Genomic DNA, 14,243 nt, shown 5'->3' on the forward strand with positions numbered 1-14,243 from the left:
GTAGGCTGCCAGGGAAAGAGAGAAAGAGAAAAACAGACAAAGAGACTCCTAGAAACCTCAAGACTGAGAAAATGAGAGGACAATGACCAATATGAATAAAAAATATTTATAGAAACTTTTGCGGTGACAAAAAAAAAAAAAAAAAAAAAAAAAAAAAACCTGGAAACTAAGGGAGTGTCTATCATATGGGAAGCAGTTGTACAAATTCCGGCACATTAATATAATAAATTAGTATTGTGCCATAAGAGACAATGAAAGGAACAATTCCAGGAAAACCTGCATGAACTGATATAGAATAAAATGTACAGGACTAGAAAGAGAATTTATAACATAAAATACTGTAAAATGGAACATCATCAAAAGACATAAGAACTCTAATGAACAATGATTCATCACTGGACTTCTCCAGGAATGTTGATCAAGAATACTCTACTTTTACCACTGACTATTCTCAATACCTCAAATATATTCCTTCTTCACCTCTGCCTAACAGAATCTCTTCATTCCTTCAAAGTACAGGTCAAATATGACCTTCTACATGAAGTCTTCTTTCATCCCCTAAAGGGCTAGTGCTTGTTCTCTCTCAAATTCCCTAGTGTTTAACAAATTTGTATTTATATGCATTTATTCTTTATATTTGAAATGTCCTTGCTGTCCTTTTGTTAAGATTTAAGCTTTTTGCAAGTATGGATTCTTTTATTCATTGCTTTTGCATCCTCAGCACCTAGCACAATACTTGACATATGGTAGGAGAGTCATAAATACTTGATTCTGCTTGAAGCTGCCCAGGAATAGAGCAACTCATTATCTCTCACACTGTTATTGCAGATGAAGATAAAGGGAATTCACTAGAATCTAACACATTTTTTTTTCATTTCTACCTTTTAAAATATTTCCTATATTTGTTTCATTCTCTCTTCTTACACAGCCATGACATTTATCCATGCCCTCATCAACTCTCCCCTGGGCTATTTCGAGAGTCTCCAAAACTGTCCCCTTGCTTCAAGAATCTCCCTACTTTAATTTATTTTCCATTCAATTGCCAACATGATTCTTCTAAAGTGTTAAGTAAGACCATATCACTCAACTGCTCAGTGAGTTCAATGGTTCTCTACTACCTCCAAATCAAATATAAACTCATATAGCAATTAAAGTTCTTTATATAAATCATTAGAGCATCTATGAATAGGACCAGACATTATAGAAAGCAATCTGGAATTATGTCCAATGAGTCATCAAATGTCATATAGACCTTTTGCCTCAGTGATGGCACCACAAAATGTAAAAAGAGAAAGGACCTATATGTTCAAAAATATAATACATTTTTAATAAAAGCAAAAAACTGGAAATTAACAGGACACCTATCAATTAGACAAAAAGTGAACAAATTTTGATATAATGATATAACTGAATTCTACTGTGCCATAAGAAATGAAAAAAGGAGCAATTTCAGACCAGGAAGATACATAAATTGATATGAAGTGAAGTGAACAGAGCCAAAAGAACACTTTATATAATAATAATTTAGAAATAAATATAACAATAAAAACAAATAGTTATGAAAGACCAAAGACCCCTGGATCAATGCAATACCTAACCACAATTCTAAAGGACAAATGAAGTAGCATGCTACTCACCTATTAAAAGAAAGGTGATGGATTCAAGATGCAGAATAAATATATATTTGTAGACATGGCTCATTTCTAAAAATGGAATTTAGGTTTGATTTACTATGTATATTTGTTATAAGATTTTTTTTTCTTTTTCAATAGGAAGCAATATATGAGAGAGAAACAAATGCTAACCAAAAATATTTTAAAGCTTTTTATTTTCAAAATAGATGCATAGATTTCAACATTTATCCTTGCAAAAGTGAAGTGAGCAGAATTACAAGAACATTGTAAGCAGTTGCAGCAATGTTGCGTAACAATCAACTATGAATAACTTAGTTCTTTTCAGCAATATAATACTCAAGATGATTCCAAAGGACTTATGATGGAAAAGGCTAACCATATCCAGAGAAAAAAGCAGATGGAATCTGAGTACAGATGAAATGGCATACTATTTTTACTTTCTTAATTTTTTGTGGATTTTTTTTTCTTTTGGAACATTTATAAAACATGCTGAAATATGTTTTATATGATTACACATATAAAACCTAATTAAAATTCTTAACCTTTTTTGGGATACAATAAGGGAGGGAGAAAATTTGTAATTAAAAATAAATTTATATTAGTGTTAAAACTGTCTTTATATATGATTTGAAAAAATGCTATTTAAAAATAATAAAACTAATATATTCCTTTTTATGACCTCTTTGGGATACATACCTAGTTGTGGTATTGTTCGATCAAATGGTATGTACAGTTTATAAGCCCTTTGGGCTTAGATTCAGATTGTTCTTCAGAATGTTTGGATCAATTCACAATTCTATCCACAATACATTAGTGTTTCAATTTTCCCATATCCTCTCCAACATTTATCACTTTCCTTTTCTCACATATTAGCCAATCTGATAGAGGTGAAGTGGTACAGAGTTGTTTTCATTTTAATTTCTATAATTAATAGTGATTTAGAATTTTTTAATATGACTATGGATAGCTTTGATTTCTTCATTTGAAAACTGCCTATTAATATGCTTTGACCAATTTCAATTAGGGAATGACTTCTATTCTTATAATACAAGGGCTTCCTAATATAATTCCTTCCTACTTTTAGAGACTTCTTATACTTATTTTCCTCCAGGGTTCTGCTTACACTAATATACGTACTTTTCCTCCCATATGATTCTCCATCTTCTCTTTCCATATCTTTATACTGGCTGTCCCTCATACCTGTAACATTCTATCCCCTCATCTCCATCTCTTAATTTCCCTGACTTCAAACTTTACATCAAATATCATTTTTTTCAGGAGGTTTCTCCTACTCTACCATGCAGTTACTAGTGTCTTTCCCCTAGCATACTTTTTGTACACATTTGTATGTATCTTCTTATTTATATGTTGCCTCCCCCGTTGGAATTATAAAGTCCTTTAGGGTAGGAACTGTTTTTGCCTTTCTAGCATAGTACCTGAAGCACAGTAACACTTAAATACTTTTTAGCTAACTGAATAATGAACTCATGGATTTTCAAGTTAAGTTAACAGAATACTATTACTTGTTTCCTCTAAAAATTATTATTAGAAAACTATTTGAGGCTGAATATTTGAAATATAACCATATTTTCATGGAAGAAAGCAGATTGTCCAAGTCAGTCAGTCTTTTCATATGTAAAATGGGGAGAATGACTTTGAAGGTCCCTCCTGGTTCACTGGATGTACAAGTTGGCAGAGCTGGAAGGGGCTTGGAGTATAGAGTATCTATAAAGGGAGAAATCCTAGAACCAAGGCCTGAGCTGGGAGGAGTCATAGAGCATAACACATTAAGGCTATGAGAGAGTACTGAATTTGAAATCAGATAGGCTAGGTTCAAGTCTTAAAACTCTTATCTAGATTTTTTTTTAACTAGGTGAAAGAGTACATTCTTTTTTTTTGCCATTTCTTTCTAGTTTCAACCTAGCCTTAATCCCTAAATGGATGTGGTCTTAGTCAAACAGAACTATTGAAAACCTTGGCTTAAAAAGGCTAATTTTCCCACTGCATCCAGGGCCATCTCCAGTCATCCTGATCTATATCTTGCCCCTGGACCCAAATCGCTCTTGAGGGGAAAGTGAGGCTGCTGACCTTGCACAGCCTTGCCTCATTTAAATCTAATTCACTTGTATGTCTTTGAGAACCATGAACAAATAACAACTGAACAAGTCACTTTTCTATTCCCTGACTCACCCTTTATTGTAAAAAGGAAAATAGATCCTGAAAGAAGAGTTTGGAAATTTGCAAAATGTCATATGTATTTTCATAAGCATTTAATATTTTGTTCCTCAGAGGTAGTAGCTGAAAAAAATATATAATGACTGAATGTCTATTAAAGTGGGGAAAAGGCTATACTCTTTCCTGATATTTCTCATTTTATCTTTTTTCTTCAAAACCCAACAATTATACACTCACCAAATATACAATTATTATTGCACAATCACAGAGCTTCAGATAAAACCCCCTTCACATTTGTCTTATTTTGTTGAAGAAAAAAATTATATCATGCTACAGAGTACAAAATTTCCCACTCAAATCTTCTCCTGCCAATTGTGGCTGGTATAAAATCTAAAAGCAACCCATAACAGCACTTTTTGGAATAAAATGACACCAAAAAATGAAGCAGTAAAGAATAAAATGAATAACTCATGTTTTTTTTAATTGAAAAAAATATAAAATTAATCTTTTAAAATATTTTTTAAAATATAGTACATTTGATCATGTGAGAAGGGACTGTAATCTTTACTGACAAAGAGATTATCCAAATAGAAACTTATAGACACAAAGTAACAAATTTGTTTACTGTGTATATATATATATATATATATATATATATATATATATATATATATATATATAATACACACACACATTTATGCATAGATACATACACCAAATCAAAGTTGAGTATTTGAATATACAGCTATTGCTTTCCTTGTGAAAGAGACTACATTTGGTCATAAATCCTTTTCCATTTCCCTAGTATGCTACTTCAACTTCTTAGCAAAGGAGTCATCCAATGTCTTTTGTTTGCCCTATCTAGACAAAAGTATATATCTATCCTTTTTTCATTCCTTAGCACACAACTTTCTAACATGTATTAGTATATACTATGCACATATCTGTTAGGGGCTATTTTAAAAAGTAGCATCTACACTTAGCAAATACATTTTTTTTTCTTGCATATCCTCATACAGAGTAACTAAAAACTCAGTAATGCATATCTCATAATAACATACCATGAATATTTTTCAAAATTTTCTTAATATGGAACACATTAGAAAACTTTTAAAAATTTAGCATCACTCAAATAACATTTTAAACACTTCTGCCACTCAGATTCTACAAAAAACATTTAGATTAGCTTTAAAATAGTAATATCCCATTATTTTGCTTAAATTAATATTTTTATCAAAATGTAAACATTTGATTCAAATTATTTTATTTTATTTGTATTTGTTTATTCAATCATTTATATTTTGATAGTTATTGCTAATGTTTTTGTTCCCCCTTTTTTTTGGTTTAGATTTATAATTTCATTGGTATAGAGAATTCATGGTGAAGAAACTATGTTAATATAGAGCTACAATTGTTCTAAAGCTCAGAGTGGCAGAAAGTTGCCTGGGATACTAAGAAATGAAATGTTTTGCTCAGGCTAATAGAACCAATATATGACAGAAATAGGATTTTAACTTACTTCCTCATAATTTCAAGACTAGCTTTCTTAACAAGCACATATTCCATAATGACGGTCCTAAACTGTTCAACTTAATCAGATCAGAATTGTTACTTACCACAAGGGATAAGGGCCTTTTCCAAGAAACAACACCAATAAGTCCAGATAAGAGCACCTGAAATCAAATATAAACATTTCTTTAAGATATAAACACTAATAAATATTAAAATAAAATAAAATAAAACAGAAAATGCTTCTTCCTTAGCAGATCAGGGGTTGATTAAGAACATAAAATGTATGTTGTATATGATAGACAAAATAAATGTTTGCTGAAGTTAGTTGAAAAATATAAGTATATTCTTCAACAATGAGATGATTCAAACCAGTTCCAATTGTTCAGTGATGAAGAGAGCCATCTACACTCAGAGGACAGTGGGAACTAAAGTGCTTCAAAACATAACGTTCTCACTCTTTTTGTTGTTGTCTGCTTGCATTTTATTTTGCTTCTCTTTTTCTTTTTTTTTTTAAACCGGTTTGATTTGATTTTTCTTGTGCAATATGATAATTGTATAAATATGTATGCATATATTGGATTTAATATATATATTTTACCATGCTTTAACATATATTGAACTACTTGTCATCTAGGGGAGGGCATGAGGGAAGGTGGGGGGAAGTTAGAACACAAGGATTTGCAAAGGCTAATGTTGAAGAATTATCCATGCATATGTTTTGAAAAATAAAATGCTTTAATAAAAAAGAAACAAAAAAAGAAAAATATAAGCATAATAATATTGAATGAGCAGAGACATACTCCACATAAATGTAACAAAATGTTAGGTTATATAAAATTATATTATAGGGAATGCCTGGCTCTATAGAAACAGAAATACTAATAGTGCTAGAGGTAATAATAGTAAAAAAAAAAAATAGTAATTAACTTTACTGGTTATCTAGCAAAATAGGACCAATTGCCTGGCATTATATACCAGAGGCTCACTATCTTTCATGGACTTTAATAACAAAGTATCACACTACAAATACAGACCTCAAAATGTCCTGGAAAATTCAACCAATAAATGATATTGGAAGTAGATCCTTCTTGCAGATCTGTTACTTACAATAGCCCAAATACAATTTTGAATCATAAAGAGTTAGGAATAACATTTCAATAGATATAGCCATATCATATACTCTTAATGTCTGAGAATGAAAGGCTCTCAATATATAGATACTTAACAAAAGAAACCAAAAGTGTTTAGGAACAAGATGGGCCATATATCCATTTGCCAGTGGAGGCATATCAATGTTGCTTTCATTGAACCTAGAGAAAATAACCTTATATTATGGGCCCAAAGACAAGAGGGTGGTCATAATGAACATTTCCTTGATGTTATGCTAGTCACTAGAACAACTTTAAATTTTATAATTCTGATTATCCATAGAAGGAGAAGTAAACATCAATTTACAGTCCACTCCTCCAAACTTCCACACTGGGAGAAAGAGTCAGTATTCTTCTAGGCATCCAAATAAGCAACCTGAAAATAAGCTTTAATACTTCAACTCTTCCCTCTTTTCACCTCATCCAAACAGATGCCAAATTTTGTAAACCTCATTTTTCTAATATCTTTCACAATTATGTTTTCACTTTACAAATGACTCTGATTCACTCACTCTCAATTTCTGTATGGACTGCTTCATAAGCCTTTTAATCAAACTCCTAGTTTTTAATCTCTTCATTCCACAAACCATCCTCCATTATAGCTGCCACAATAATCCTCCTAAAGTAAAAGGCAGATTGTAACATCACCATATCTGAACCATCCATGACTCGTTATTGCCTATAGGAACAAAATGTAAACTCTTAAAGTTGGATTCTTAAATCTTTCAAGACATGGCTTGAACCTATTTCTCTAAGTTCATTTCATATGATTCCTTTTCAGATCCCAGAGAAACTGCTGAGCTTGCTCTACTAATACTTAGCATCTCACTTCCTGCCTTCATGTCTTTTACATTCCTTCCTCAAATCTATCAAAATCCATACCTTCATTCAGGTATCAGTTTCTGTGTCATCCTTTTCCTTAAATTATCATGTATATACTCATTTGTTTGTTGGTGTGGGATGTTTAACCCCCTTCCCTCTCTTAGAATATAAGAACCTTGGAAGAAAGGATTTTCTTCTTGTATGTCCAATGCCTGAAGCCATACTTTGTGCAACACAGACACTTAGAAAAACAATATATTGAATTTGAACAAATAGTTCAGATGGTCTAAAAGTGAAAACAGTAGCATACAGGCTCCCTTGTAATTGGTTCACTGGTACCTTAAGGGGCTTGCTCTATGACCATTTCCTGATTGTCCCAAATATCAAAGAATTCTAAGTAGGCCACTTAGGCTACTCTTTCCATTTAGTAATGAGTACAGAAAAGATTTAGAACATGAGAAATCAAATGCTATTAGAACAAGTGTTTGCTACCTCAAGGTGGGGCTTGAATAAAAGAATGTTATTATGAAATAATATTGGTAGGCATAACCTTATGAGGGTTATTTAATACTTTTGAAAATACAAAAGTGCTATTTAGAAAACTGCTTATAAATAGTAACCTTGTAATTTGAAAATGATCATATACCACCCACCAGTGTTTATATCAAGGTTAATTATTTACATTAGATTGCCTTATAAGGCCTTTTAACTAAAAAAAAAAAAAAAAACTAGTAAAGAGATGGCTATTAGATTAGCATTTGTGAGAAATAAATGAATTACAATATTTTAGAATTTTAAACAAATCCATACAGGTAATGGTAACTGTTTGATAAATGTATATGCACATGCAAATATGCATACAGATACATATTATGTTATTATTATATTATATATGTTATATTATTTATCATATTATACATTAACCTAATTTTATATTAACATATACACATATATGTGTGTGTACACATACAATTATATATATATATATAATATATATCATGTTCATATCTATCTCACATACATAATGATATCCATACATATATGTATATGTGAGATAAAGATTGTTGTATAGGTTTTGTTGTAACTTGTTCCCAAACTATTAAAACAGGCTCCAGCACATCCCAAGGTACCTGGGAAAGGTAAGCTATAGAAGATGATATAAGCTTAGCCTTGAAGAAATCCACAAAATCTAAGAGGCAAAGGTCAAGCAAGAGAATATTTCAGGTCCTGGGAACAACGAGTGAAAAGGCATGGAGATGGAAAATGAATTGTCCTATAGGTGGAACAGAAAGCAGATATATTATTATGGAGCCCTATAATATCCATAACTGTAGTGTGCTGGAATTCTGAAAAGATATACTTGAATCACAGCATGGTGCTTATGGCTGTACATGCTCAATGTGGTGTAGTGAGGTAATCATACTGAAAGATTTATGGGCTGAGGGAGGTACACAGAGCCCTCTCGGCCGCAGTGCTCTCAGCCACAGCTCTGAGCCAGAGAAGACTTCAGGCTCCAGACTGCAGAATCCAGACTCCATCTTTGACCAGCCCCGTGGCTGATCTCCTCCTCCTTTACTTCTCCACCTAAAGACCAAGGACTCTGGCTGATCCCGAGGTCCTCCAGAGAGCTAGCCCAGACATCACACATAACAGAATTAAATTTCCCCACGCTAAATCCTCCATCCCCTTGCTCTTCTTCACTTCCCATAGTTGTCAAGTATCACTACCCTCTTAGTCTTCTAAGCTAATAACTTTAATATGATCCTAAATTTTGAAAATGTGGAGTTGGTCATGTAAAACTGTCCTTTAGGAAGAGTGATAAGAACTGGAAATGGATTAATACAAAAAGACAGATCTTGATATCCTATGCATAGAAATTGTGATTGAACTTATGATGAAATTGCAAAATGAAATTGTGATATAAAGCAAAAACAAAAGAGTTTTTTGCTCAAGACAGAGTTTTGAATAACATCCACAGACAGTGGGCATAGTATAGATGAAGAACCAATAAAATACACTGGGAAGGGGTCAGACATATTAGGGGAGGACCAGGAGAGAGCAATGACATAAAAACTCAAAGAGGAGAGAGTCTTTAAAAGGAAAAGGTAAACAACAATGTTCAGTGCTACAAAAAATTTAATTAAGATTGGAGAACGTTCATTAGATTTGGCATATAAGTGATTATTGATAAATTGGAGCAAAATAGTTTCAGCTAATGATGAGGTCAGATCGACAACATAGATTTTAGAAGAGAATAAGAAGAAAGGGAGTAGAAGTTACTGGGTTTAGATGGTTTTTTCAAGAAGTACAATGAAAAAGAGATGAAAGATATAAGAAGATAGTATGTATGGTAGAGATTATTTAAAGATGGGGGAAACATGCATGGGCTTATAGGCAAAAGGGAAAGAGATTAATAGAGTGGGAGGAATTGAACAGATAAGATGAAAAGTTCATATAATGCTGAGGTGTTAAACACATAGCCCAGAGGCCATATGGTTCATAGAAACCCATCCAGGGTCACCCAGGCCCAACTGGGCCCTGGACCAGATTAAAAAATAACTGAGAATACTGAACAAAATATATAAAATAATAAAACTTACTAAAACTAAGTCAATATATGGCACAAAGGGGTCCTTCTATACACATTAGTGGCCCCTTCTATCAGAGCTGGAGACCATTGATTTAAAGGATTCATCATTGAAAAAAAGAAAAGAAAAGCTTTGTTTTCATCTAAGAGTCTAAAGGGGGAGGGAAGGAGGGAAAGAGGAAGGGAGGTAGAAAGAAAAGGAGGGAGAAAGGTAGACCGGGAAGGAGGAAGAGAAGGAGGGAGAGAGGGAAGTAGAAGGGGAAGGAGGGAGAGAGGGTGGGAAGGAAGGAAGGAGAGAGGGAGAGATGATCATCAGTGTCAGAGGATGAAGAGAAGTCAAGAATAAAAAGAACTGAAGAAAGAACATTAGATTTGAGCATTAAGAGATCCCTGGTAACTTTGGAGACAGCAGTTGCAGCTAAATAATAAGATTGTAAACCACAGGTCCTGGAGACATACTCCTTGGGGAAAACCGAATCAAATAAGCCCAAAGCAGCCAGACCTCTCTCTAATCAGTATCAGACAGCTGTGGAGTGCACATACTTGTCTTGCTGAATAAAAGAGAAAGCAATGACACAGAGGTATGCAATGCTGTTATTTCCATGCTGAGAGAAGCACAATGTTTTCAGTGCAATAAGTCTTCAGAAGGAGTTGGAACTGATAACTCTGCCCGCTTTCGTAAGAGATAATAATATCTGCTCCCTTCAGTAGAAGAGCTGAGGAAATAAGGAGAAGATGCATGCAAAGAGGATAAAAGACTCTGGTTGGCTTGAGCCTTTCCTTTCCTTCCCTCATCTCTCTCATTCCCTCTGTTCAACCCAGGAAAATATCATCTAAACTTTTATTCTCCAAATTTGGCTAAGCAGCAATGTATATCAAACTGAAAATATTATCCTCAATGGAACTAAATGTTCTCTGCATCATGATTTTGTATATTACCATGTTTTTATGGAACCAATTAAATAGACATATAAATAAAAGTCCAAGTGCTAAGTGTATGGCAGCTTATAATCAAATCATTGATTAGAATGCCTCATTAAAAGTGAGAAACTAGTGTTCAAAGCCTCTCTTCAATTGCTAAGGAGTGTACCTGCTTGATTCCTTTATGACTTACAATATAACATACAAAACTTATCATGTGGTAGATGCTCAGTGAAACATGTTAACAGGAATACATATACACATGTAACATTATACATGATTATCAAACACACTTAAAAATCCATAATTAGTAGATAATAGGCCAAGGACTTGACAGACATAAGCATCTTATGCAGCTTGAATTTAATAAAGGTTTGGCATCTAGTTCCTCACTTATTTTCATCTAATATTATTATTATTATTTTGCTGAGACAATTGGGTTAAGTGACTTGCCCAGGGTCACACAGCTAGGAAGTGTTAACTGTCTAAGATCAGGTTTGAACTCAGGTCGTCCTGACTTCAGGGCTGGTGCTCTATCCACTGCACCACCCAGCCGCCTGTCTAATATTATTTTTGCCAATTTGCAGTATATGAGGTGATTAATGTTTCTCATGGTTGTTAATAATCCATAAGTCTTCTTTTGATAACTTGTACATGTTCTTTGGTTGCTTATCAATTAGAGAATGAACTTTGGTCATATAATTGTATTAAATTACTACACAACTGGACAGCAAAACTTCATTAGATATATAGATTTTTTTTGCATTCAACAATACGCCTTATTAACCTAAATGTATATTTTATTTATGCACAATATTTTCAGTTCAGGTATAGGATATGTGAAATTGCTAGTAAGGTCTCTTCAAGCACTAACTGTTGTTTGATTAATTTCATGCAATCAAAATTATCTAATTTTATGACCTTTTGTGAACTCTTGTATTCTTTGTTTCATTATGAATACCCTCCCCCCCAATCTTCACTATAATTGTGAAATTTAATTCCTTCTATCTTCTTTCAGCTGTTTTATATTACTTTTTAAATTAATCTCACTAATACATTTGCAACATAGTAGTTTGAAATAGAGTTCCAAATCTGTTTCTGCCCACTTATTCTCCAGTTTTTCCTGCTCTCATCAAACCTGCCATCTTTTTTCAGTTCACTCATGTTCTCAATGTTTATCCAACCCTGTCCTATAGAGTTTATGCTTCTCAAATATACTAAACTTCCAATTCTTCAACCTACTCAGTCAATGAATATTTATTAAGTTTATATATGTCAACCAAGGCAATAACCATTTATTAAGGATCTGTATACCAGGCAAAATGCTGCACTGGGGAACAAAGAAAGATTACAAACCATCTCTATCCTCAAAGAGTTTACAATTTAAAGGGTGAGACAAAATTCAAAGAACTATGAACAAAAAGGATGCATGCAGGATAAACTGGAGGAAATCTGAGGGGGAAAGTACCACAATTAAGATAAAAAGTTTCTTGCAGAAGGTGAGATTAAATTCCAACAACTAATTAAGTACCTCCTATATGCCAGGAACTATGCTACACTCCAGAGAATACACATAAAGGCAAAAACACAGTTCCTATCCTCAAGAAAAATTTTAATGAAATAGACAACATATAAATAATTAGTTTGTATACAAAATATACTTATATATGTGTGTATGTGTTTGTATGTGTGTCCACATAGACAGACAGACAGAAGGTAACTTGAAATAGGAAATCTTGAGAAGGAGTGAAAATAAGTGGTATCATTATTTTCCATGAGTTCTAGTGTTGCCTGTAATCCATATTTCCTCAAATATATACTCAGAGATGTAATAATTCTAATTCTGATAAACAATGATTCAGACAAATAAGTCACAATTCTGTATTCATATAACAATAATTTGAGGAAATCCAGGAATAAATGTCAAAGAAAATTCTAATTCTGTCATCAAATGGTAAAACTGCTATACACAGTATTTATAAAATCCCTTGATTCCCAATAAGAGCTGACATGGACCCTTGTAAGGCTAATTTAGTTTAGCTGTCATTCACCTAATAGATTGTACCACTAAAACTGATAATTTTTCTCATTTTACTAGGACTTGAATAATTTTTCAGGCCCACTTTCTCAAATATCTCCCTGATAATGGAATGTATATATACTTCAAATTAACTTTGGAGAAGCATTATGAATAAAACTTTCAAATGAGTGGGTTTAGTTAACTCCCCTTTTTGTTAATCATTTCCTAAAAGCCTAAAAATCTGTTTGCTTCTGTTATTCACAGTGAACCTTTAAACACTCTTTTTTAATTAAACCTTATTCTACAAGCCCAAATGTAGTTATTTAAGACACATAAAAGGGGGAGGGAGATTTCCATCAGGATCCAGAGACATGAAATTAGGAAAAAGAAAAAAGAAAAAACTCCCTGCCAAGGGTGATTAGGCAATATAAAATGTTAGCAAAGGAAATAGTAGTATCTCCATTCCTAGTAATACTATACATAAAGACAGGTAATCCCCTATACATTTTAAATTAGAAATACTATCGCATTAATGGAAAAATCTGGACTAAATTACTTCTTGAAATCATTTCCCCTAAATAATTAGTAAAGTGGCATGGTTGATTGAAAGCCATCCTTAAAGCAAGGAAGAAGTTAGTTTAAATCCCTCCTTTGATAGATTCTTGGTTGCATGACTCTGGGCAAGTTCCAACTTTTGTAGTCAACTCTCTCTCTCGCATAAAAAAATACCTATTTGAATTAGTAGAGAGAATTTCCTCATCCAACTTATTCTGTTAAAGAAATCACAGGTCTGTCCCTAAAAATGCTTTACTTAATATAGCATAAATATACTATACTTTCTCTAAACTCTCATAATTTATGAATTATGAATTTATTACCCAAGAGCAGTCAAAAGTTTTACAGCAATTTAACAAATTTTATAGATAATCAGGCCTTTCCAGAGCAGAATCTCTGTAGGCAATTAACATATATTTGTAAAATATATTGAATTTGTATCCAGCCATCTTCCCTAAAAACCAATTCATTTCTAAGTGGCTAGCCAGTTTTTGCATTTTGAATCTAGTCACAGGTTCAAAATCTTGTAGCCATTTGAACTTCTTCCCTTTCCCTTAATTCTGCTTCATGAATGAAAAAATGCAATGAAGTCATCTCAAATACATCTTGGTCAATAAGCTAATGAGTCTTTGCACACCTCTCATTAACTGTAAAGAGGGAAGTAAACAAAGCTGTCTAAACTTCAAGAAGAATACTGAAAGGCCACAGTAAGTGAAAGTTATAGTATTTGATGAAATGAGCAAAATCAGGAGAACAAATTACACAATAATATTAAAAACCACCATTTTAAAAGTTCAAAAAAAAAAAAGAGAAAACTCTAAAAAATATGATCACTACAATTTCCATTCATGATTCCAGGACATCAATGA

General features: G+C 32.8%; 1 protein-coding gene across 1 annotated transcript in view; it reads right to left on the reverse strand.

The window, feature by feature from the left end:
- Positions 1-14,243, reverse strand: part of ENTREP2 (endosomal transmembrane epsin interactor 2) — a 597,828-nt gene that overhangs the window by 384,949 nt on the left and 198,636 nt on the right. The window contains exon 2 of the mRNA XM_051973800.1: positions 5,426-5,482. Within this exon, the coding sequence (XP_051829760.1) occupies positions 5,426-5,482 (57 nt within the window). The remainder of the gene's footprint in view (positions 1-5,425; positions 5,483-14,243) is intronic.

This window comes from Antechinus flavipes, chromosome 2 (assembly GCF_016432865.1).
Source record: "Antechinus flavipes isolate AdamAnt ecotype Samford, QLD, Australia chromosome 2, AdamAnt_v2, whole genome shotgun sequence".
Classification (NCBI taxonomy): Eukaryota; Metazoa; Chordata; class Mammalia; order Dasyuromorphia; family Dasyuridae; genus Antechinus; species Antechinus flavipes.